Consider the following 25,718-nt stretch of genomic DNA (forward strand, 5'->3'; position numbering starts at 1 on the left):
AGGACCTGAGTGCAGAAAGTGTAAATAAAAGGAATAAGCCTGTCTGTCACTAACTTGTTGCCATGACGACGCGTCTGTCAACATTGAAATGCATATTGGTCGTGAAATATAGAAAGTCGAGCTTTTTGTTTATAAAAATCTTATTTTAATTCTAGAATTTTAATTGAAAAGATTTATATCCAATATAACGCGTAAAATACAATATAAATATATATATTAACACATATATTACAAAAAAATATCTTACAATTAATTCATCTTTTAACTTGTCTTTCTACATTAATTTAATATCAACTGAAAAAAAAAGAAATACAGCTTCGCCTCAATCTTAAAGATAGTCAAAAATAAGAATCAATAAAATTTTTAGATAAAAATTAAAAATTTTATTTTTAAATACTATTTTAAAAGCTTTAGATTTTCTTCACAAAACAGAAGTTATTTCCTGAATGAAATGTTGCATATTTGTTGTTCTTTCATCAAAATCTTAATGAATAGATGTATTATAAATAATTAGCATATTTTGTATATTTGATAAGTCATAGCAGTATGATTTTATGGTATGGCCGAATTGCATATAATTGGGCATATTTCATCCGCAAAGAATTTTAAACAATCGCATTTACTCTGCAAATGGAATTTTTATGTCGGTAAGGTGAATAGACTCAAGATTTTATAAGAAATTATTGGATATGTGAAGAAACTTTTACTTTTATTGTTATCTTCTAGGTAATGGTTGGAAAATTGTATCAGGACAAGAAGAAGGACAAACACAAGAAAGTTGCGATATTTACACTAATAATCCAATCTGGGACCATCCTATAGATTTGCATTACACAACTCAGACTTTACAAAATTCTCCGAAATTATTATTGCAAGTGTTTTGTAGAGATAATTATGGAAGGATATTATTTCTTTCATATGGAGTACACAATATTCCATTATCTCCTGGTTCGCACATATTAGAATGTCATACATGGAAACCTATTGGTATGCACAATTTTAAGTACGTAAAATTTTAAAATTTTGCGTAACAAAACTTATTATTATCATTCTTTCGGTAATAATTTGTATAGGTACTTGGAAAGACAGACTCTATGACAAATTCTTGGGACGAAGTTTACAATTGAAGTCACCAAGTGTTTTGATCAACACATTAGATAGATTTGAAATATTTACGCAAAGTGTGGGAACAGTAATCATTGATTTGCATATCCTGGCAAGAAATTTTGATAAATTTGGGTGCCAGTTGTGAACTGACAATTGTGAAGGTAAATACAAATCATATAAGAAATTAGTTTTTAATTATGAAAGACAGAATTACAGAAATAATCGAATTTTAGTAAAAGTATCATTGCATTGTATAAAAAGTGATAGATAATTTAGAATAAATTTTCTACGATAATATATTTGAATAATATCAATATATTTTTTGCAGCAAAATGTTCTTTTTAGTACTATTTCTAACATATACCAATATGGTATTTGTAACAAAAACTGAAGATACATTAATTTGTATAAATGATACAAATTGTAACGAACCAATAGACTCAACTATATATACACAAAATCCTACAATTAATCTATCTGACTTAGAAATTTCATCAAATGATATAGAAGAGAATAATCTATTTACTACTATTATTCCCATAGAGATAACATCTTCAAGAATAAATTCTAATATAACAGAACAAGAAGAATTAGAATCAACTTCAATAACAATATCCTCGCCAATTGTACATCCAGATAATGATGAAGTTCTTATACTTGAAGAAAAAGAAATATGCGAATGCAATTTGATTGTATGTACATAAATATTTGATTAATTTTAATCTAAAATATTGAATTATGTGTGTATATGTGTTAAATAAATAAAAGAAATATTTTAGTATACATTTGAATAATGACATTGTATACTTCAATATAAAGAAATATTAATTGAAAAAGTATTAATCAATATAAAAAAAACTCTTATGATTATTATATTTTTATTATATAAACAATCTTCTATTCTGTTTGTACAGAAATTTTCTTGTGATATCAATTGCTGCTGCGACACAGATTGCAATCAATTTCATTTATCTGCTTTTTCGCACTGTCAAAATTATCATGTAAAAGTTTATGATAGTCGGTATTGCTACAATCGAAATTTGATACAATGGAACAACACAGCTTTTATTCTTGAAAAACTTGGAAATAATTTATTTTGCATTTTATATGACAATCTTCCATCTACATATAACATCGACAATGATTTGGTAAGTAAATTACATAATGCATCTATCATATACAAATAGAGCAGTTCTTTTTTTTTTAAACTTCTACCCTCTTCGCTACACACTTATAAAGCTCTTAGATCTAGTTTCGCATACATTCTTTATTAATAAAAAATACATGTTTCTAGAAGAATAATTCTATTTATCAGCTAATTTTTTTAAAAGAAAACCTTTTATGTTATTTATCTGAATAATTTTTGTTAACTGAAAAAACATTTTCCTTGTTAAATGCACATACTTAAAGAAATATAATTGTAATCAAGTAATTTGTAAAAATTTCTCCTATTTGCCCTGTGTATATACATTGATACACAAAATATCATTTTAATACTTCCTTTGATATCACATATGAATTTTTAATTTATTGCTAATAAATATTTTTTATTTCAGGTACTAAACAATGAAAAAGATCTGTGGAAAGTGATACAAAATAAATACAAATGGAAAATAGAACATAGTGCAGGATTAACCAAATATAATTTGTCTAAATATTATCAACATGGAGATATATTGTGGAAATTACAAAATAAATCTATTGAATCAATAGGTAAAATAATGAAAATATGATAATAGCTATTTTTATAAATAATAAAAAAAGACTGAGAGAAGAGAAGAGGATAAAAAAACATTTATTAATGAGATATATACATATTATTTCAGACCTTTTACAATCTGGATTTACTGAAATCTGTTCGTTTAGGAAGACTTTAAGATATTTGGAAAATTGGAAAGGTACATGCCTACAAAATGATTTGACAAATATGAATCAATATTTGTTCACTATGACATTCAATAACTTTACAGTTATTAAGTCCTTACCATTATTTAACGACACATTCGTTCGAAAACAGGTACAGTATTAAAATAAAAAAATTTGTATTAAAATATGTGTGTATATATATTTTAAATATATTTTGAATATATTTTAAATCAAAATAATTGATATAAAATTTGTTCAAATTTCCATAAATGGTATGAGTAGAGGAAATTGATGAATGCATTATAATAATTAATAAATAAGAAGAATAGTAAATAAAAAAATAATCTGATAATGTCGCATATAATATTATCTTATTGAATATAAGATTAGAAAAAGAAAAATATGTATATAAAAATATTAATAACATATTATGAAATTTATATTTTTTTTCTTCTCTGTTATTATTATTGCAATAAAATTATTGCAATATTATTTCAAAATAATTTTTGACAAAATCAATGATAAAGTACCCTACAGTCAAAAATTATATTTTTTATATTTTTTTCTAATTCGATTTTTTGCAGTATTTTCTCATTATTTCATTTACTATTAAAGTTAATTTCAAAAATTGTATTTTTAGGCATGCCGAAGCAATATTTGTTTATCAATAAAGAGTCATTATTGTCGAAACTCATTTTCTGCATGCAATGGAACCAGAATATCAAGTTTTTGCATGAACTCCACCTGTCTCAACATTGTAAAGGGACTGAAATATATAATTACTCACAATGGTTCTGCTGGAATCAGCAACATTGACGCATATTTTGATATAGGCAATGCATCTCATGCTTTCTATCAATATTTTGAGGTCCAATACAATTGGATAGACGTGAATAAAACAAAAGTCTTTGCTCGTAGTGGAAATCCTGGCTACATAATGGGTAAGCCGATCATTTTCGGCATTTCTCGTGCTAATAAAAGCAACGAGATTTTTTTCAACAAAACTGATGGATTTCTTACATTACCCTTGGCTGGGAAAAATGGAGAGTGCGATCAAATTAACAGGCATATTATTGCATTTGGTGAAGATGTTAAATTGAAATGCTCCGCCAAATTATTATTAAAAAATTTCACCACATTATCGTGCACGGAACTACAGAATCTGACTATGCATTTCTTCATGAAGGACTCTTTGCTAAATGCGAGTCAGCATTACAGCGCTTATGTTTCCAAATTGGGTAATATTGCCAAGAAAGATACAACTGACTGGTTGCAGATCATGTTTGACAGGATACCGCATAGTGTCGTTACTGCACACACTATTGGGAAACAAATCCTGTGTTCAGGATTATTTACATCAATGCACTTTAATATCCTTTATTCGAAATTGTCAGAGCCAAAAACTTTTATGAATCATAAAATATTAGGTATTGCCATTACGTTTGGTAAGGAAGAAGATATTAGTTGGCCAAAGTGCATACCAAAGAATTGTACAGACATCCTTAGTATTGACATTATTTCTCATGTCAATTTTTATGATGTTTCAAAGCCATCCAAATATCACTTTGTTGGTGGACCAAATTTAGACATTATGTTACCTTATGATTTTTTTTATCCTTTTCTGAATGGCTCGAAAAAAATAGAAATGTTGAATATATTTGTCTTTTTAGTTATATACTTAGTATTACATGCAAGTATTAGTATTTAATATAAACATGTATCTATATCATAACTTCATTTTTCTCTTTAATTAAAATTTTTTTCTCCTTTTATCTTGATTGACGTGTAAAAGAATTATAGTGTCCTCTAAAATCACATATATATAGTAAATTAGGGATCACTTGCACTCTAGTATGTACGCATTTGAAATTTGACAACTGGCGCGATAAATAATTTTTAAACTTTATTTTTTTTTTCCTTGCAATGTGACTTTTATCGAAGGTTAAGATATTTGTTTATCAATGTTTATTATATGGTATATGTTTCAATTATACGGATATTTCAATTTTACATCAATATCTTTTTCTATTTTTCTTTTATTAATTTTTATTAAATTTGTTATACAAGATCATCTTAACGCTTTCAGTTCTTATCTTCTTACGTCAAGACGCAGTTTAAGGCATCATTCTATGATATTACATCTGTCATTTGTCGGATGCACTGGTTGGCTATCGACTAGAGAATTTTTAAAGTTTCCAAAAATTTCTTACGACAGCAGCCAATCAACTGATCATACAAGTTTTCTTGGACATGCAAATTGGCTGCTGGCGCGAGAAGCATTCAAAAGGTTTTCTATCAATACATCTAACAAGATCATCGATAAACAATGGAGAAAAAACTTACATCGAATTCTATATGTTCGATAAAAGAGTTTGTTTTCTAGAGACGAAAATGTCAGTTGTAACTCACGTTTTCCATTGAATATCGAACTGTCACACATCGGAGGAATGCGATGTGAATCTGCCATAACGGCATCCTCCGTGTAAATGTGTAGTGTGTACTGTGTATTGTGTAGTGGCCCATGCATCGCTAAGATGGCTGTCACTTGTTAGTAGCGTAATTCCTCTTCGAATTCGATGCGTATTTCGCAAAAAAAGTCGCGTTCCGTTCGTTCGCGTGGCGGTACCGCGTGCCGCTTTTCGCGATTCGTGCATCTCGGACATACGGAATCACCCTCTTGAGATACTTGGTGCTTAAACGCCCCGCGTTTGTGGGATGCTGTGCGCGTGAAAGGCGGAACGGTTTGCCCGTCCACACCAGCCATGTTCATCGAGTGTCCTTTTGTGACAACGTGATATAATATTTACGCCCGGTTGCTCGGTCGAAGAGATTCTTGCGCGCGCATCGACAGCATTTTGTGGTTTTTTCATAAACGATACCCTTCTCGTCTCGTCTCATCTTGTGTGGTGTCGCGTCGTCTCGTTTCGTCTCTTTTCGTCGCGTATCGTCTCGTTTCGCCTTGCCTCGTCCCGCCTCGTCTCGTTTCGTCCCATCTCATCTCGTCTCTCGTCCAGTTGAAACTTCTTATTAACATTTACTTGCTGCCATCAAGTATAGATTAAATGAAAGGTAATCCAATCAAAATATCGTACATTTTTACTTGTAATCAATTTTGTCGTTTACATGTTTTCTCAATCGTTGATTGAGCATCTTGTATGTCTTGTTGACCTTGCTTATCCCCCCACACACTATTACTGATTTTTAAATTATATTATATGTACATTTTCAGAAAATTGTTCGTGAGATATTTCAATTCCAAGAGCTTAAATATTGCTTTCATTATCTTCTCCTATTCTTAAATATGTTTAATACAGAATAAGATTTCTAGATATTTAATATTACTATACGTTCTTGGACATTTAGACATATATTTGAATGATTCTGTATAAAATTTTCTAGATAAATATTTTTATAAGATTTTTTTTTTGTTAAGAATGCTTTTATTAGATTTATAGAAATTTTTAACAGCTTTTATGCATATTTACATTCTTCAAAGAAAAATGACACATGATTGAGTATGACATTTGTGTATTTGTAATCTCTTTCAACTATGTAAGATGTGTGTGTATCAATTATTAAATAATCTCTACTCTGAGAATATTTAAATTTACTTCTTCATATTCTTCTATTTATCATTTTATATATATAGGTTATTTATTTACTGCATCATATTTGGATTACTACACCTTGGAAAATTAAATTATAAATAATCTTATTTGCAAAATAATTACATTATTATGTAAGCTAAAATATATTTTTTTTTGTTGATTTTGTAAATATACTAGCTTTTGTTGAAATATGAGTTTGTAATAAATAGGTCGAATTTAATTTCTACATGTGTGCATGTGTGTATATACATTTATCATGATTATGACGATGTAAGAATAAATGTCACGAGGAGCTTTCCAGGAAGAGACACACATAGATAGAATGTCATATGATTGATTATTAAATAAAAAAAATTATCAGGATTTCAAAAATTCTCCATTTGAAAGCCAATTGGTTGACATTATATCTACTTATATATTCTGCCTAAAAAGCTCTCATGGATACAAACAAAATGTACCATATAAAATTATATATTGCATCTTGCAATGTATCCCAAAAATACAATTCTTTAAAATCCTATTATAAGTTTGATATGGATAAACCAGCAGAAATACATTAAACATTTTATTATTGCTATTTTATTCTCATTGTCATAACATAATTTCTATTAACAAATGATTGTTCATCTATAAGTGTGACATAAGATTGTATATACATGTGATTGCTGTTGTAAATATAAAAAGTAAATACATAAAAGAACTTAAAATCTTGAAAATTATACAACAAAATCTATATGAAATCTATTTGATATAGAATGTATTTTAAGAAATGTATATACATATATATTTTAAAGAAGAAAAAAGAGAAAGAGAGATGTGAGCTAGTACAAACCTAATTAAATGTTTATGCTAGTATTTAAAATAAATCTCTTACAGTACTATGTAAATTTGTTTTTTGCACAGTGAAATTAGTTTTGATCTTTATTCAGATTGACAATTAATTGTTGGTTAATTATTTAATTGCTAATCTTTTACTTTATGAAGATGGAAGGATAAGCTTGAATTACAAAGAATTTAAAGAGAATTAATTATCAGAGAGGTATATTTCAAGTACTATATGATACAAATACTTGTGCTAATAGCTCTTATTGGCTTTGACTGCCAGATGTGGATTTTTCTGAAAAAAAAAACCAATATTTTTCCATTTTTTATTTTAATTTTAAGTTTTAACTAATTATGATTTAGCTAATTTAAATAATTTGTATTGATTAGGTGTTATCCACATATATTACTTTATTACATATTCTTGCAGTATGCACTCTTGACATTCAATATTAATGTCATTTTGAATAAATAAACAAAAATTAATTTTGTTAATGTAAATAGAATTATTAATTTGTGTTTAATGCATATGTAGAAAGAGAAATAATCATTAAGAATTACATTAAGAATTAATTAAAAATTTAATGTAGACAATTTTATATCAGTAAATGAATCGCCGGTGAACTAAAGCTTTTTTTCCATATATCAAAAAATAAAAACTGATAATTCTTTTTCATTCACATGAAAGATAATAATCTAACATAAATTAATCAGAATTTGGTCAAAGTGTACTTTAAAGTAGGATCTATGACATCTCAGGTACATTGTTCTGTTTTTTCTTTTTGTAATCGATGCCTAATGAATTATTTAACTTATTTAAAAATAAAAAAAAGGAAGAAACTATATATACATTATAAGAATTATCTCAGGTCGGTAGCAACAGTGGTGAGGCGGGGTGGAGTTCGAAGAAGGGATGAATGGAACGGCAGCGCTGCGGCGCAGCGTCGGGGCTGGTCAGGCAGGCGCCATCAGTGGTGGAGCCATTGAACCAGCACCTATCGCCACTCTTGTTATATACAAGGATGATGCTGGATTCGGAATGAAAGTTTCTGGCGATAATCCAGTCTACGTTCAATCCGTAAAAGAAGGTTCGCATTAAAGCTCCATTAATTTGCATTAATCTTTGCATATTGTTATATTAATATTGTTCTATTGTTATTAACACACACATACACACATACATATATTACTGTACTAGGGTGGGTCAAAAAGCTTCCTTGTTTTATTACGATTTTTATTTATCATTTATGCACAATAAGAGCCAGATTTCGAAAAAAAAATCTTTCAAATTCATGACAAAGTAGAATAAGAATATAAATTTTCCCAAATATTAGATTGAAAAATAATCATTAGTTTCTATTTTAACACTATAAGTTCAATTTGTGCATAAGATGTAAATGAAAATGGTAATAAAACAGGGAGCCTTACTTTTTGATCTACCCTAATGTATATGTATGTATGTGTGTGTATGTATGTATATATATATATATATATATATATATACACATACACACACTAGAGTACATATATGTTCTTAGAGATTATTACGTACACAATATTTTTACAGGTGGTGCAGCAGCAAGAGCCGGTCTTCATGCAGGTGACAAGATAATCAAGGTGAATAAAAATGTGTTAATTTTTGAAATTTAATAAGAAGGAATAGCAAAAATCTCTTTAATTATTAATTACTTTTCCATTAATATGTGTTATTTACTTTAATTATTTCATTATAGCTGTGCACAATTTTACACTCATTGTGAAGAAGTTTTATTTTATATAGTGGAACACTTAATGTATATAATTGCATGTAGATTGTTTTTATCTTGTGCTCGTGTTGTTTTTTGCATTACATTGTTACAGCCAATAGTATATTTGTAGATATATATGTATTGTGAATCCTTCCAAATTTATAACCAGGTTTTACATGGTAAGATCTTTTGGTTAATTTAGAATTCTTTTTCTTGACATAAATATCAAAGCATTAATCAAGTTTTTCAGTTATTAGTTACAGAGGATAAAATAGCATTTTAAATATAACAATATAGTACATCTATATTTTCTTCATTAAATTTCAAAGATTTTACTCAATCTTTTTGTTATTACAATACACAGATAATTATTTGTCAAAACTTTTTCTTGCATATATATATATATATATATATATATTACACAAGATACAAAATAAATTATTGTCAGATTATAAGCAAATTTCAATAATTTTAACATAAATTTTAACATAATGTTTCAATAATATTTTAATATTTTAACGTCAAGTTTTTATTTTAATCTTACAGCAATCTGTACAGATGTATAAAGCGATTCTTAATAAAATCATTTTGTATTTTAATTTTACAGATAAAAATTAATATGCTTGGAACAATGTTGTGTACAATGCAACAGTAATTTTTTTATTTTCTTTTGTAGAAAGTAGACTAAAATTTTAAGTTTTTTAAAATTTATGTCATATGCAAGATAATCTATGTTAAAATGATAATTGTTATTATTTTTCAAAAATAGGGCATAATATATATAATTAATTTACATTGATTACATAACACACATATACATTTATTCTATGATTCATTCTAACATCAAAAAGTTATATAAATATGAAGTAATATTAAACAGTGCAAAGAGAAGAGATGATATAGAATAGGAGAAAATATAAAGAATATAAATGTTTAATTATTATTTCATGTGCATACAGAATTTTATTAATATTAAATTGCTTGAAATGCAATTATTGGAAAGATAGAAAGAAAAAAAGATTCAAGAATTAAAGAAATTTTAAAAAAATAATATAACTTTATTATTCAAATAAAATTTTACATATGTTATAAGTAGTTTTTTTTTCCTTTATTTTTATTAAAGGTGAATGGAGTCAACGTGATGCAGTCTACACATACGGATGTGGTTCACCTTATAAAATGTAAGTATTTCTTGTTTTTCCTTAACCTTTATTTATTAGATTGAGATATTGATGTTGCGAGGTATTGTATTATTTGTGAGTATATTTTTCTATCTTTACTTTTTATTTTTTATTAATATATATGTTAATAATATTGTAATGTATGAAATGTGCATTTAGAATGAATTGTATTTTAGAAAGAAATGTTTTTGTATTTTATATAATTTTATATTAGATCTTATTTATTATTGGATATTCTAATATTTATAAATGTTATTATTTTGTGATTTTTTTAATGAATAATATGCATAATATTTTTATGAATAATAATAGTTATGTAAGTATCTTTATTTTAATCAAAATTTTCTTATGAAAAGAATGATTGTACATCGGTGGTTTTACACAATCTCACACACACACACACGAAAATTCAAGCATAAGAATCATTTCCAATGATGTAAGCATGCAAGTTTATAGCAGTGACGATTTCAGTCGTTTATTTCATCTCGACATAGACGTGACACGTATACGGGCTTTTAACATCACGTTTATATGTTTGTTCTATAGATATATTTCTGAATCGCATAAAACCGTGCGCGGCATGATTCTTAATGGCTTAGTAGCTTAAATCGCATTTTTTTCAGTTTGATAAATGGCATTCAAGTTGTGTCTGGTAATCATTGTTAACATTAAATGGAATATGGAAATATTTTTATATAAATATGTAAATATATACACTCATGTGTGTGTCTAAACTTATATCAGATATGACTCAAGTTTATTTTCTGATGCGTATTTATTATTTATATGATATTTTTCAACAATATCACAAGTTATAGACAGTGATTTTATTTATTCTTATAAGAATTTTAATATTTATTATTCTCTTATAGCACATCACATAGATTGTATATAGATCGAATTTGTAAATTCGTTTTTAAGTTTTATTTATTAACTCTTTTATTTATAAACTGTTAGTAGTGTTGGGGGTAATTTTATAATAAAGAGTAAATTTATTAATTTCTTTAGTTTAAAATTTTCGATATATTCTTATTAGAGAATTGAAATAAAAGAGAAAGAGATAGAATGTAATAATAAATAAACAAATTTAATATAATCATAAAGACTTTATATTTTTTACAAACGTTTAAAAAAGAATAAAAATTATCTCAAAATTTCTTTCTATCCATCTAGAGTGATAGTGAAAAAAGCATTTGCACATACCCTTTCTTTTTTAGGTATAATTTTACACAAAGAAAAAAATCTTTTTGTCGCAATGTACTTTGTTCAATATACAATTAAGAACAATATTCTGACAAAAATTAACATTTTGCAATAATATGTTTGCTTTATATAAAATTATTCCAAATAAGATAAGTTGCTGGATGAGAATGAAGATATATGTGCGTATGACATTAAAGTGAAGGACAAGAAGGTAAAAGAGGCGATGTAAAAAAAGAAAGAAAACAATATGAAAAAGTGGAGGAATGAATGTGATACGATATTAAGATATTGTAAATATACACCATGCTTGAGAGGATTCAACTTTGTTGCAGCATCGACACAAGTGGTATTAACGGTGCAGCAAAAGCCAGTGGCAGCGAGCAGCGCGGTGGCAGTGACGGGGACAGCGACAGCGACAGCAACAGCAACGACAGCATCCGGTTTGCAAGTCGGAATAATCGGCGCCGTAGCGAATCAACAACATCAACGTCCCGTCAGTTTGTCGGCGGCCGGAAACATGTCTCCTTCACAAACAACCATCTCTCTTCACAGAGCATCTACCGCACCAGCAGGCAGTGCTTCGTGTAATGCTCGAATCACGGGTCCACAACCGGTCGATGTAAGTAAAAGAACATGTTCCGTGCATTCCATTTCTTCCAGCCATAAGCGAGAGGAAGCATATTGTGAAAGAGTATTACAGAATTGAATAAGTGGAGGGAACGCTATTTGTAAGATATGGCATTTGATGAGATATTTTGATTCTAATTATAAACGAATGCTAGAAAAAAATTAGAAGACAATTTTCTAATTGTCTATACATTACTGTAATTTTAAATATTATTCTTATCTTTTACAGCTTGAAAAGAAGCGACAATTGGAAACACAAAGGGTTCACACATTCCAGCTTATGTTGGAGAAAGAACAAAGTTATGTAGATAAGTTACGGAGCGAGTTGGCGAAGGCTGGCACCGGTAATGGAAACGCCAATGTCGCGACTTTACAGACAGAGCTAGCGGGTGCCGAAAGAAGAGTGCGTACGTTGCAGGAACAACTCGCAGCGATTAGCACGAGTAATGAACAGGTCTGCATATTTATCTCACATTTCCCTATATCATCTCCTTGTATGTTATAAATTTCTTCAACATCAAATTGTCTAGATCTTTATTGGAGAGGAGTGTTAACTGATTTAGTAAGGAAAATGTTGGCGTATACCAACAATTGTCGGCAGTAGCTGCTCGTTTTACCGGTAGAGACCCGCTAATTTGTGTTAAACTGTGTTGCGAATATGCCATAATCTGCTTGATTTTTGTGGTCGAATTTTGCTAAATTTTTGCTGGTATTCTGCCAGCATTGCAAATATGTCAAACCCCATATCAAATTTGTATATATATAGTCTTCCTTCGATAAAATTTATAGCGGACACTTTGCAAAATCTGATTTCGACAGATTTAGTTATCTGAGTATCTAATGCATCTAAGAATTCGAAAATAAAGGTTGTGATTAAATGAAGAGGCACTAGTTTATGGAATTAAAGAAAAAAATTAATTTTAAATTATAAAACTCCAATAAATATCTATAAACATGCGCTTGCTAAAAAACGATATGCAATATAATGTATTATTTATACTATGTTCATTTGAACTTTTTATTAAGAATTGAATTTCTTACTCAATTCGAAACTGTATATTGTTATAGCCAAGGTTCTAAGAAAACGCCCTGCATAAATCTGACATTTAATCTTATCAATGTGGCAAATGGGTTAATACCGAATAGTTTGTTATAGGGTACAAACTACTAGGGTACAAGTGGAAAATGAATAATTCTGAATGAAAACATTTTTCTATAAATATAGATTTTTTTTTTATATACAAAACTTTCAAGAAAATCGGAAAATAAATATCTTTTCTCGATTATATCACTTTTGATGATGTGAGGATGATAGATCAATGAATTTATTTCAGTGAACAGAACATATTTCAGAATATGAATAAAAATATAATACTGTCTATATAATACTCTACATTTTTTTTATTTTTTAGAATTATCTCTTTCCCAGTTGTACCACCGACAACAAATCAATTTATATAACGATCTACCGAATGCACCGAAGCTTTCGCCCACTTTTGCTAACCCATCATTGTGTCTTACAGCTTTGCCTTTTCGGTAACAGCAATCTTTTGTTGTATCTTACAGCTTTGCTCGTTGGTAACAAACACCTCGTGCTCCTCGGGCTATTATCCACTCTCAAATAACGGCAGTGGCACAGACGTGCCACCTCCCCTGCCGTCGCGTAAATCCTTATCCATGCAAAGTCTCTCTCCACCGCCTTTGCCTCCCAGACCTCCACCTGTCGTAAATACGCAAAACACAACCCAGCCGGAGCTGGATCGACATCTGTTGACTCATTTAACGCCCTCGACCACAGTCAGTCACAGTATTCCTAACTCTGTAAGTAGCCTAATCATCCGATACCATTACATTAATGCCTATTGTTTTATATTTGTTTTATGCTCGTGCTGATAAATGTATATACATAATAACTAAGTCATAAAAAATTCAGGGAATCTAAAAATTGGAAAATTTTAGATTTCAAAAATGACTGTTAATTCCCTCCCTCTCAGACTGTTCAAAATTAACTTATACAATGTACTAATTGTTTGTAATTATTCAAATAATTTTTTGTTTTTACTATCTAATTTTGTAATTAAAACATAATAAACTCTAGTAAACTGAAAATTATAGTTAAATTATAGTTAAATTAAAGTTAAGAAAAAATTATAAATATTATATATAAGAATATAAGTGAATATAAATGAAACTTAATAAATATTCTATAGAAAAATATATATACACCTACTACACACACACACACACACACGATCTTTATATAAGGATTGATCTTATATATACTAAAATCTTTTATATAAATCGAATTATATAAATATTTTTTTTATGAAAATAGAATACTATTTTTGGAATAAATAGCCAAACTCTGTAACATATATTATACACACACACACACAATTATATATTATACACACACATAATTATATATATTAATAATTATTCGTAATGCATTATTTTTTAGTTTTCTCAGGATGCCAATTTGAGCGCTTCAAATGCGCTCACCAAACATCAACGAACAAAGTCGAGTCCGGAACAATTAGGAACTACAGCGATATCTCCGTCAGAAGCTAGTAGACGATTGATCGCATCTGAATCAATGAGTGATCTATCACCTCCAAGACACAAACACAATGATATAGATGTCAATGAATTACCGCGTATTACACCACCGGGGACACCACCGCCACCATATCCAGCCCCCATTTTAGGACAAGATATCTTTTCGTCTACGCCAAACGATGTAAATATTTTATTGATTTTAATCTATTTTCAAACATTGCATATCATTTATTGATTTTCTTATTGAGGGTCCTGATTCATTTTTGTAACTATATTGGATTATAATGTTAGATGCAATAAAAAATATACATATATAATTTATATTATGTAAATATTATTTCTCTACTTCTTTTTATGTAGCTTATTTATAATAAGAACTTTTTTTGTAATAGGTACTTGCAACTGATATCATTCCTGGATTGCCAGCGTTCCAACAGCCAATTATGTCAATGGAAGAAGATGATGTTAGTGATCAAGAAATTGTAAGATAATCATTCAAAAATTCGTGTATGAAATGCTTTTCAAGGTCTTCAGGTCTTGTTGACTTTTTAATATTTTCAGGGTCAATTGGAAGATCATGGACCGTTTCAATCTTTATCCAGGTTGTGGGGACATCATGCACATCTTGCTGTATTTATTAATTACGTTTTATCTAATAGTGATCCTTCTAGCCTGGTATGTATAATTGATTGTTTATTGTACTTAAAGATATAAAATACAATTGCATATAAAATTGTATATAAAAAGTAAAAGTAAAAGTGTGAATTATAAATATTTACATTGATATATTCTTACAGTTATTTTATTTGATAACGGATTTATATAAGGAGGGAAATGCCAAAGAAATGAGAAAATGGGCATATGAGATTCATTCTAGTTTCTTAGTACCTGGTGCGGTAAGTCTTTTACTTGATAGATAATACACAAAGAAAACTCTTAAAATTATTTATAATTTCTTTTTTTATATACACATTTTTTTTACTTTGCATTCTTTATATTTATTGTACTAACTTTTTGCAATATGTAATTATAATTATTATTTACATTATCTTTTAATTACTCCTATAAAACAACTTTATAATCTAAATGTGTTTTAAGGATGCTTTATCTCATTTAACAAAATTCAAATTTGATTCATATTATTTTTGACATTTACACTTACATAAATGTTGATATAATAAATAGTACTTTTTGTTCAGCCATTACGTCTACATAATGTAGATGAAAATGTTGCGAATGAAATAGACGATGTTCTCTTGAAGGAATCTGATAAAGAAGAAATTCTTAGAAAGGTATGTCAAAGTATTGAGTAAATTAATTTTATATATGTTGTGTAAGTTATCCGAAAATTCTAATTTAATTTATTTATCCAGAAATATTTATGAGAATCTAAATAATAAAAATTTCCCTGCGACTCTTTTTTTTATTTTGCACAGTTAAATTTAAACTAAATATTGGCGATTTTTTCTCTTGAATTTAACAAGTGCAATAAATTTTTTAGCAAAATTTAATCTATCTAATATTTTTTTATGCAGATATTTTGGAAAGCACGTAATAGAGCGAAGGAAGAATTGAACGAACAATTGACACATTTCCAACAAAAAAGAACCGCAGGATTGGCCACTATCTTTGGTCCGACTGATATTTCGCTTGATGAGAGTATATCCGACAAAACGCGTGAAACAAAAATTATTGAGACATATCTGCTGCCAAAGATGGAACCTTATTTGTAAGATTATTTTGCATGGAATTTGAACAATTTTCTTTAGGAGACTCAGTATTACAGTAAACGTATTATGTACGTTTATAAAAAGCAGATTATGTGTATATAACATAATATATATAATCTTTTATTTAAAAAGAATTATAGCTTGTTCCGATTTATAGATTTACTTTCTATAATTGATCAATGAATAATAAGACAAAAACGACAATAAACAATATGATAACTATATACTTAAAAATATATCATTGACAATTTTTGTAAGAGATACATATTATTACGTCGGATAATATAATGAGGAAAAATTGTTCAAAATTTTAGGGAGGATATAGAGAAAGAACATGTGGATTTGCGGTTATTCACAACAGCAGCTGGTCTAGCTACAATATTGATAAAGATATTTCAATTGCGACCGGTATGGGCCGATCGGGTACCTACTTTTGTCGCGAAAGACAAATCCAACATCAAAGCACGGCTGCTTACTGGAAAAACACGTAAAATGACGATTAGAGGACATCATTTTGTGGCACATCAATACTTTACAATAACTTACTGCAATCATTGTCAACTTATCATTGGTGGTATCGGTCCTCAAGGATATTTATGTAGTGGTATGCAAGATATATATACATAATAACATTTACAAGACTACTCGAACAGAAAAAAAATAGATCTCTCTTGAACACTTTTTATAAACTTCAAACTTTAAAAATATGTTTTCCAGTTATTGTAATAAAACAAGAAAGTAATCGGTATTGATATTAGATTTATTATATTATAAATTACTTATTACTTATCTCATAAATTGTGATTTTGAGACATATTATATGTAAGTTTTGAAATAATTAGAATCTCGTTTTCTCTGAAATTCGTATAATTTGATGAATCTGTAAAAGTTCTCTTTATATATAAAAAAGTTCTCTATATATTCTCTTTATATAATATTGTATATATAATATATAAAATGATTGTTTATTGATTGATTGACAGATTGTTCTCTCAGCGTACATCGACAATGTGTTCGTGTGGTAGAGGAAAATTGCCCGGGTCCTTTGGTGCGAAAAGAAAGAGCCAATGATAGAATCAGTAAACTGATGGAGCGCATTCGACCTGAGAGGAAACCTCCATCTCATCATCACCATCATTCTCAGAATCATATATTACATTGTAAGATCAGTTTCAATATTTTATGTAAATTAGATCAGTTTATAATAGATATTAATTATAGACAAAAACAATTTGTTTATCGAGTATTAAGTTTAATTATTTATATAATGCTATAAAAAAATTATTAATATTGAATTTTGCAAAGTATCCTATATAGAAAGTAAGATAATAAGATTTTCATGAAGAGATATTTGCACATCGATATTAGCATTTTGTCTTGCATTGCTTTATCTTTATTTACCTTAAAAAAACTGTTACTTTATTTTATTTTATTTGCAGTAGACAAAATCAAAAGAAATGAAGAAGATTCCGGTACACTAACGGATGGGGAGAATGGTGAGTCTCTTTTCTCTTTCACCCATTATCTTTTCTTTGTTTTTTTTACTTTTTTAAATAATAAAATTTCTTAATAAATATTAGAATTACATGCAGAAAAATTAACTTATTTCTTAAATTAACTTATTTCTTTGATGCAATTACTTTTTTAGAAATTATACTTTATTTAAAATGAATAATTATTTCTAAATTATGATATTATTGGAAAAAATCTATCAATTCAATAGAAAATTTGCAGTAACATTACAGAATTGTATTATCATACTATATATTTGAACGCGAAAGGTTAGAGAGAACTGCATTTCTTGATCATAATTACTTTTGTAAAATATTTTTTATTCTTTTAACACTCTCAGAATTAATAAACAAAATTAATAATATACATCAGTAATTAAATATCAGAAAACGTCAAATTGAATGCGTTCTTTATTGAATAATACGACCTTGTTAATATATATATCGCTGTCAATAATATCAGTATATTATCGCGCGAGCGGAATACCATGAGCTTCGAAACAAATCAGTCTTCTACCAGATCTTTGCTTGCGCGTTATTTTTTTCTGTTTTTTTCCGTCATTTATATAATTTGTCGGATAATTTTGGCAAACAATAAATAGTGCTTATATTTTTTTATTCAATACACACACATTGCTATCCACATTATATACAAGAAAATATATAACAGACGATGAGAAAATTGTGATAGGATATATAACAAAGTATTTGTGAAGAATATAATAAGGTATATAATAAGAAACATAATAACAGGCAAAATATAAGGCAATATATATATATATATATATATATATATATATATATATATATATATATAACATTTAATATAGTTATAAATTGAATTTTTTATTACTAAACTCATTGTCATACGAAAAACTTGACAAACGGGAAGTATTCCTTATACTAAAATAAAAACATTAAAAAATTTACAAAAAATATGCTTCAGTAAAAAAAAAAATCGGTTAAATAAAGTAATTTACGTGTGACATATTTCTGTAGATACTCGGAATAATAGCCTACAGGCGGATAATAATGAGTTAGTTGATAATTTCACATACACACATACATATATTAGAATTAAGAGAAATTTTTTAAGATTATTATAGAATAACAAAGTTAGAATAAATAAATTGTAAAACGTCTGGTTAAAAATCATATATCTAAATTATAAAATTTTTGTTTACGATCTTAATTTGAACTCTGCGTTGATATTTGTAATTCTAGGAGAACAACGGTCAAGCAGTATAGCTGGAAATACTCGCAGCAGTTGCGAAAGGTCACGAATTTCCGGTTTAGGAGGAACTAATGATCATACCGATAACATGGACAATCCTTCATCACGAGAAGATATTTCCGAAATGTATGTATTTAGGCTGTATTCCAAAACGTACTCTCCGAGGAATATTTTACTCGATGGCCATTCTGAAACTTTCTTAAGCATTTCTGATTGGTTCTAAGCCGGTCATCAAGTAAAATTTTCCTCGCAGAGGAAATTTTTCACCGTTTTGGAGCTAGCCTTATGATAGTGGCACATTTTTCTAGCTATTTATCTATTTTTTTATCAATACTGAGTTTTGCACAAAAATGGTTTACAAAACTATTAATACATTTATTTATATTTCTAAGTTCAATAATTAATCATTATTCAATTATTGTTTTAATGTCTTTTGATGCGTAAAATGCTTTGAATTTGAAATCGATTATATTTTATATTATTTTATTTTTTGTTTCAATTTTATGAACTAAATTTCATAGATCTATCGAAATCTATTAAAATTTATATAAATATTTTAATTGAATAACAGGCCCAGAAAGTAATACAAGGATTTATTCTTATCAAAAACTATAAATAATGTAAAAACTATAAATAAATCACATTTTTTTCATCACGTTTTTTTAACATCAAACATTCTTAAAAATTGTTGATTTTTCACTTACATAATTTTTTACTTACATATTGCGAACATTGATAATGAATATTCATTATTCTGTGTCCGATTTTTTTGTCTCGTAGACAGTAAAAAGATTTACGCTTTGTTAATTACGATTACTTAGGGTCCAGCAAAATATTTCCAGTAAGCCAAAGACGTCAAACATCAACAGGTCTGAAAGTTACAAGGAGCGGATACATCATAAGGTAACTAAAAACACATTATTCAATATAATGCTAGAACTATTATTCATTAAATTATTTTATATGACAATTTAAAAATATTGAATTTTTATTATGTTTTTAATGTATTAAAATCATGTAATAATATAAAGAATTTGATTGAAATCACGTTTACACGGACAAAATATATTTAATAATTTATTTTATCATACAAACATATCTGCGTATCTCGATTTTCATATTAGAATTTTTGTGTTTAAAAAAGAAAATGATTTTAGAGTAATTTTTGTTATCCATTGACGGCTAGACACTCTGTATAAGATAATGTGCGTGTCCTATAAATTTGGATAATTTATCTCTTTTAATAATTTTATTACATAATTTACAGAAAGAATTAGGCGCATTGTTCAATTTTTTTCTTCAATAATGAGCGAATTTATAAATTCTCATATTTTTTAAATTCTGATATATTTTTTTTTTTATGAGAGGATATTTTGTAATCTCTTATTTTACTATTCTGTCTTAATTACTAAAATTAATTACTAAAATTAAAATTACTAAAATTAAAAATTGTAATTGTGAAATATTCTTTTGACATTTCGAGAGAAAAATATATCACAAAAAATGTATCAAGCCTTCATAAACTACTAATCATATACTACTACATTGTTTAGCAATGAAATTCTATTGTTCTAATATACTTATATATAATTTAAATAAACTTATAACTAAAGTTTTGCATATTTTTAATTGCAGCGGCAATTGAGAGAAAAAAGAAAGACCAGCGATCCGAATCTCTCCAAAACAAAGTGAGTATTTTTTATTATAATCACATGTTGATATTTGTACTTAGTTTCTTGTGTGATAATTAGTTGTGGCAGAAGACCACAAGTTTGCACACGTATACAAAATTGCAAATATTATAGATCATTTTGAAAGATCAATAAGATTTAATAACAATGTAGATACTTATTATCACGATGGATACTAATAGTATCGTGAAAATGAATTTACAACAGCACATGACAAGTGTCTTGTTTATCAATAAATTATATCGGACACTATCGAAGTATATAATTAAATAGATAAATTTCTTTCTTTATGATCGTTTTTCTTCAAAAATATCGATTGGAGAGATATTATATTTAATATATAAACATAAATATAGCAGCAGCTAGAAGAAAATCCCTGAAATGTTTTAGTATAATTTATACTCGTGTAAAGAGCGTGTGAAATGTTCGCACTATCATATCGATCGAAAACAAATTGTCAAATTCGAATTTAACGATCGGATTGAGTTGTTAAAAATGAAGTTGAACGAAAGATTGATTAGACTTAGGCTTTTGACTCCACGTGCTGCTAAAGTCGTATGAAACGCAGATCTCTGTGAATTTTTGGCAGCGTTCCTCCCCTTCTCTCTCCTCACCTCCCTCAGTCAGTTTTCCATAATGAACACGTGCAGAGAGCGCAGACTCGTTTCTTGTCGTACGAAGGTGTATACAGGGCCTTCGTTCGGGAGGCCTCCAGTGTGACGTTCAATTCCGCGGATGGGCTATTGCGTAGCTTCGACAGCACGAAACACCCACGCTTTCGGAACGCTTTTGAAACGGCCGCTTTCCGTTTGGCACGGCAAAGAATTCGACTCGACGAAATCTTACGAGAGCACTCCTGGATTCGGATCTGTTTGTGTCACTTTTATAATCTCTTTCTTAATTATTCGATGGTAAAAGTTGTTCTGAATTGATCGATTAAAATTTTTATGCAGTTTTCGATTCGCATCCAGTGGCTTTAGCTGACTCAATTTCCGAGAATGAATCAACGCCGTTTTTTCTATTCGTTTTTTATAAAATCGTGCTTTCTTCCAATGGATGGGGATATGTGGATTAATAATTAAGGGATATGCGCAGATTTCTGGAAAGTTTAATAGTCGAACGAATACAATGATCGAATCTTTGGTTATTATGGGTTTTCAATCTTGCTGTAAAAATGCTTTTTATAGACAATATGATATATGCTATTTAAATCTCTTCAAAAAAATATTTAAATATCTTTTCATTTAATTTAGAAAGAATGAACGTCATGGCATGTTCTTTTTTCTTAAATTTTTTTTTCCTCAAAATTATCATAATCATTAATGCTTTTTTTTAAATAAATCATTTTTGTCTTTTACACTTATTGCAATTGATATATCAAAGTTTGATGATACAGTCGTATGTGATCAAACTAATTATATCAGTTGAATTATAAATACGAAAATAAAATAGAAATTTAAAACTATATAAGAAAGGGAAGGAGGGATAGAGATATTTTTAAGAAATTATTTTATTTAACATATATTCAGCTATGTGTGTGTCTATTAGAAACGCTTAGAATCCCATTTAAGTTATGCTTTACACATCTCGTCGTATCTTTAGATCTAAGAGAGATATGCAAGTGTTCTGTTTGCTATGACTCATTCTGTATATATTGCTTGCTAAAATTTAGAAATTTGCAATGGAAAATGTTGAGAGTAAATAATTGATTGACAAGGTTGTCATTGCTGTGTTAATTTATAATCGTTATTAATATAGAAATAATAAATATTTGACAGAAATGTATGTCATTGAAGAGTATTTCTCATCTTGTTTGGATATTATTTTAAATAAGCACTTTCACACATATCTCTCAATTTAAAAAATTATCAATAATAATTTATTCTAAATAAAATCTTATGAAGAGTGATCGTAATGTATAATAATTGTAAATATCTTCTCAAAATTAACATTGGGCAAAATGAAACAAAATATATATTTCGATTATTTTAATAAATTTAAATTAAAAAATACAAAATACTGCATTGCTTATCATTCTTTTTTTTATAAAGAATAGGAAGAAAGCATGCGAAATAGAATTTCTTTAAAAGTTTATGTCGTTAGAGAAGGATTTTTTTATCTTTTATAACACAAATAGCTGGAGATTTCATTTCGATTTCATTATCTCCAGATGCTTTTTTATTTTAGCAAGACTTCGATAAAATTTGTTCCAAATTAACGATATTCTGATTTGATTAGTGCGAGAGTATTTTTAAATGGTACGTTGCGACTAACTTGATGCTGCAGAGCTTTCCATTTTTATCTCTGAAAGTCAATTAAGGAAGTATTTAAGAAACATACGACGGACTAAATATCTAAATCCAAGAAAGATGTGCACGATTATCATTTTCTCATTTTCTAATTGACAACTGATGAGAGAACTAATAATATACTGATAAATGATATATTAAGTGCATATTTCGAAATTCATGTCACGCATTGTAAAAAAAGCTATATTATATGTGCGGTTATTTATACAGCGGCCAGAGAACTCGTGCTCATAATTTTGTTGGTGAATGACAAATGAGTCTATCGATGCTTGTTACACGGTGTTTGCCTTCGCATTTCAAGCATCTCGAGATTATTTAGAAAGGCATGCAGAGAGAAAAGAGACGCGCTATACATGCAATACAACTAAATTATATATATTATATATATTTTTTATCACATTTTTAAAAAAATACTCAATCGGTTTTATTTATTGTGATCTTTTTGGAATGCATTTGAGTAATAAAAAATGATCACTCTATTAGAGAGATAGTCTTTTATTTTTTTTTAAATATCTTTTATTTGATTAATTCTACGAAAAGAAATCTATTGCTATTCTACCGTAAAAAAAAAACAATTTTATTTTGTATACTTAATTATATATTTAATTCCTTTTATAAAATTATCGTAAATGGACATAAATTAGCGTCCTATTAAAAAATTTGAATTAACGAAACACCTTTTATGTTAAATTAAAAAGCAAAATCACACTTGTAACACAACAATTGAAATTTTATTCCACATATTACGCTTAATAAAATGTATCGACATTTTGAAAATGAAAAACTACGAATTCGTGAAAAAAGTAGCTTTTATATAAGTCACAGTTTGAATGAGGAAGATTAGAGGCCGGTCTCCACTGTCTCCACTCTCTTCTTTTTCTCTTTTTCTAATCATATATAAAATAGATATAATTATATAGCTAAATAGGTATCATTTTTATTTGAGAAAATACGACATGTGTTAACTGAGATGGATCAAAGAATCTAAAACTTCAAAAGCCGCGGTTATGCAGGCTGAAAATTTTTACGTAAAATAAAGAGCTCTCTCTCTTTATTTTACCTCTATTTTAAAGAATCGATAAGAGATTGTGTGAACGAGAAAAAAAACTGATCCGTTTTTATCAGGTTCCTCTAACATGGGTGCACGTTGGTAAATGGAATGATGTCAGAGCACGGATATGTCTTGGCTTTTATTTCCGAAGCGATCGATACCCTCGAATCAATACGATTGTAGTGTCTTTCACTAAGCGCAATTCTTTGAGCCACGAATTTTTTAGATATTTAGTGCAAGATGCAGATGAGTGAGAAAAAAGAAATTTTTTTCTCTATATATTATTATACACAAAAGTAATCATTCTAGTAGGATGTTAATGGAACTATGTTAATGCAAATGAGAATGATTTTATTCAATAATTCAAAAATTTATATTATTGAATAAAATAAATTATCTTTTTTTAGTACTTTACAATCTTTTCTTACAATCAAAACAAAAATAATATGAAAAAAAATAAACATAAAATAAATAGTTATTCTTCTTTCACATATACAAATACCTACACTATAGAAAATTGAATAAAAAATATAATTTTTTATAGCTGATTTTTTATATATAAAAACAAAAATTTCTTTAAATAAAAGAAGAAGAAGGGGTCGATACATGATAATGACACATCAAAATGAATATTTAAAACATTAATTATAGTAATATATATCAAAATTTCTAAAAAAGATTCTACAGCATTTACTTAAAATTAAGTTCTCTTATTGTCGGGCTCTGTCAACATTTTTACGAAAAAAATTTCTATCAAATATATTAAAAAGAAATATATATAGCTCGTGACTATTCTCTGCATATTCTGTATTTTTTTTAAAGGTCTCTCTTTATTGGGAACGTTACCTCACATACAATTTAGATTGAAATGCCACTGCACTGTATTATATAGTGAATTCTTCAATATTGAACCAGCGACCTTTAAAATTTCGCACTATCAATTTATTAATCTAAATATTTTAAATAACTCATCTAATAACAATATTTTATTCCACACAATATAAATATGAAATTTATCATAAAGTATAATAACATATAAATCGAGAATATCTATATTGAATGTATGCAAGGATAAAGTGTGCGGATAGTCGCGTGTGTTTCTTCGTGTCATGTGTAATGTGTCGATGAAGCCCTCAGAGGACTAAACGGAAAAAAAAAAAAATGAGGCAACACGGCTCCCGACGCGTCCGCCCTCGTCTTGTTTCTCACGGTAACGAGATCCCGGGTGATCCTGAGCTGGTGGCGGCAACCTTACGTTCGGATCGGTCAGCTGATGCCGCCACCACCCCCAAGGGTTATTCGGATGCTGATGAAAGCATTACCGAAGTACTTATGCCGAGTGACGACGCTGCCATCATCCCTGCGCGCGATCAGCTGCGCTGTCTTAATGAGCGACGTACGAGGTCCGAAAGGTATTTTTTTTTTACAATCACGCGAGGCAAAAAGATTTTTCATTAACGCAGGCATTGTG

General features: G+C 28.2%; 3 protein-coding genes across 6 annotated transcripts in view; all 3 read left to right on the top strand.

The window, feature by feature from the left end:
* The first annotated feature begins 40 nt into the window (after positions 1-40).
* LOC126854188 (B9 domain-containing protein 2) lies at positions 41-1,211 on the top strand. Its single transcript, XM_050600639.1, has 3 exons — positions 41-647; positions 727-1,003; positions 1,074-1,211. The coding sequence occupies exons 1-3, from the start codon at positions 560-562 to the stop codon at positions 1,096-1,098; spliced, it is 390 nt and encodes a 129-aa protein (XP_050456596.1). The 5' UTR covers positions 41-559; the 3' UTR covers positions 1,099-1,211.
* On the top strand, positions 1,140-5,031 carry LOC126854143 (tectonic-1-like). Its single transcript, XM_050600560.1, has 6 exons — positions 1,140-1,268; positions 1,436-1,799; positions 2,022-2,255; positions 2,664-2,820; positions 2,934-3,124; positions 3,614-5,031. The coding sequence occupies exons 2-6, from the start codon at positions 1,440-1,442 to the stop codon at positions 4,679-4,681; spliced, it is 2,010 nt and encodes a 669-aa protein (XP_050456517.1). The 5' UTR covers positions 1,140-1,268; positions 1,436-1,439; the 3' UTR covers positions 4,682-5,031.
* A 438-nt stretch (positions 5,032-5,469) lies between these two features.
* Positions 5,470-25,718, top strand: part of LOC126854126 (rho guanine nucleotide exchange factor 11) — a 30,046-nt gene continuing 9,797 nt past the window's right edge. For 3 of the 4 annotated variants that reach the window (XR_007688062.1, XM_050600522.1, XM_050600523.1), the window contains exons 1-19: positions 5,470-6,042; positions 8,273-8,491; positions 8,971-9,020; positions 10,275-10,332; positions 11,868-12,154; positions 12,392-12,616; positions 13,729-13,983; positions 14,624-14,902; positions 15,114-15,203; positions 15,283-15,396; positions 15,519-15,617; positions 15,921-16,013; positions 16,257-16,450; positions 16,766-17,055; positions 17,435-17,611; positions 17,891-17,947; positions 19,187-19,322; positions 20,018-20,099; positions 20,832-20,884. Coding sequence is in view for 3 of the 4 variants with exons in the window: in XM_050600522.1 (XP_050456479.1) it covers positions 8,317-8,491; positions 8,971-9,020; positions 10,275-10,332; positions 11,868-12,154; positions 12,392-12,616; positions 13,729-13,983; positions 14,624-14,902; positions 15,114-15,203; positions 15,283-15,396; positions 15,519-15,617; positions 15,921-16,013; positions 16,257-16,450; positions 16,766-17,055; positions 17,435-17,611; positions 17,891-17,947; positions 19,187-19,322; positions 20,018-20,099; positions 20,832-20,884 (2,714 nt within the window). In the remaining variant the exon portion in view is untranslated. The remainder of the gene's footprint in view (positions 6,043-8,272; positions 8,492-8,970; positions 9,021-10,274; positions 10,333-11,867; positions 12,155-12,391; positions 12,617-13,728; positions 13,984-14,623; positions 14,903-15,113; positions 15,204-15,282; positions 15,397-15,518; positions 15,618-15,920; positions 16,014-16,256; positions 16,451-16,765; positions 17,056-17,434; positions 17,612-17,890; positions 17,948-19,186; positions 19,323-20,017; positions 20,100-20,831; positions 20,885-25,718) is intronic. The other variant, XM_050600524.1, reaches the window with a different exon arrangement.

This window comes from Cataglyphis hispanica, chromosome 13 (assembly GCF_021464435.1).
Source record: "Cataglyphis hispanica isolate Lineage 1 chromosome 13, ULB_Chis1_1.0, whole genome shotgun sequence".
Taxonomy (NCBI): Eukaryota; Metazoa; Arthropoda; class Insecta; order Hymenoptera; family Formicidae; genus Cataglyphis; species Cataglyphis hispanica.

Bases quoted from the DNA above. Each gene is read 5' to 3' on its own strand.
- LOC126854188 (XM_050600639.1), top strand. From the start codon at position 560: ATGGCCGAATTGCATATAATTGGGCATATTTCATCCGCAAAGAATTTT. The intron at 648-726 runs GTAAGGTGAATA...GTTATCTTCTAG, and splicing joins CAAATGGAATTTTTATGTCG to GTAATGGTTGGAAAATTGTA. The intron at 1,004-1,073 runs GTACGTAAAATT...TAATTTGTATAG, and splicing joins ATTGGTATGCACAATTTTAA to GTACTTGGAAAGACAGACTC.
- LOC126854143 (XM_050600560.1), top strand. From the start codon at position 1,440: ATGTTCTTTTTAGTACTATTTCTAACATATACCAATATGGTATTTGTA. The intron at 2,821-2,933 runs GTAAAATAATGA...ATATTATTTCAG, and splicing joins TAAATCTATTGAATCAATAG to ACCTTTTACAATCTGGATTT. The intron at 3,125-3,613 runs GTACAGTATTAA...TTGTATTTTTAG, and splicing joins ACACATTCGTTCGAAAACAG to GCATGCCGAAGCAATATTTG.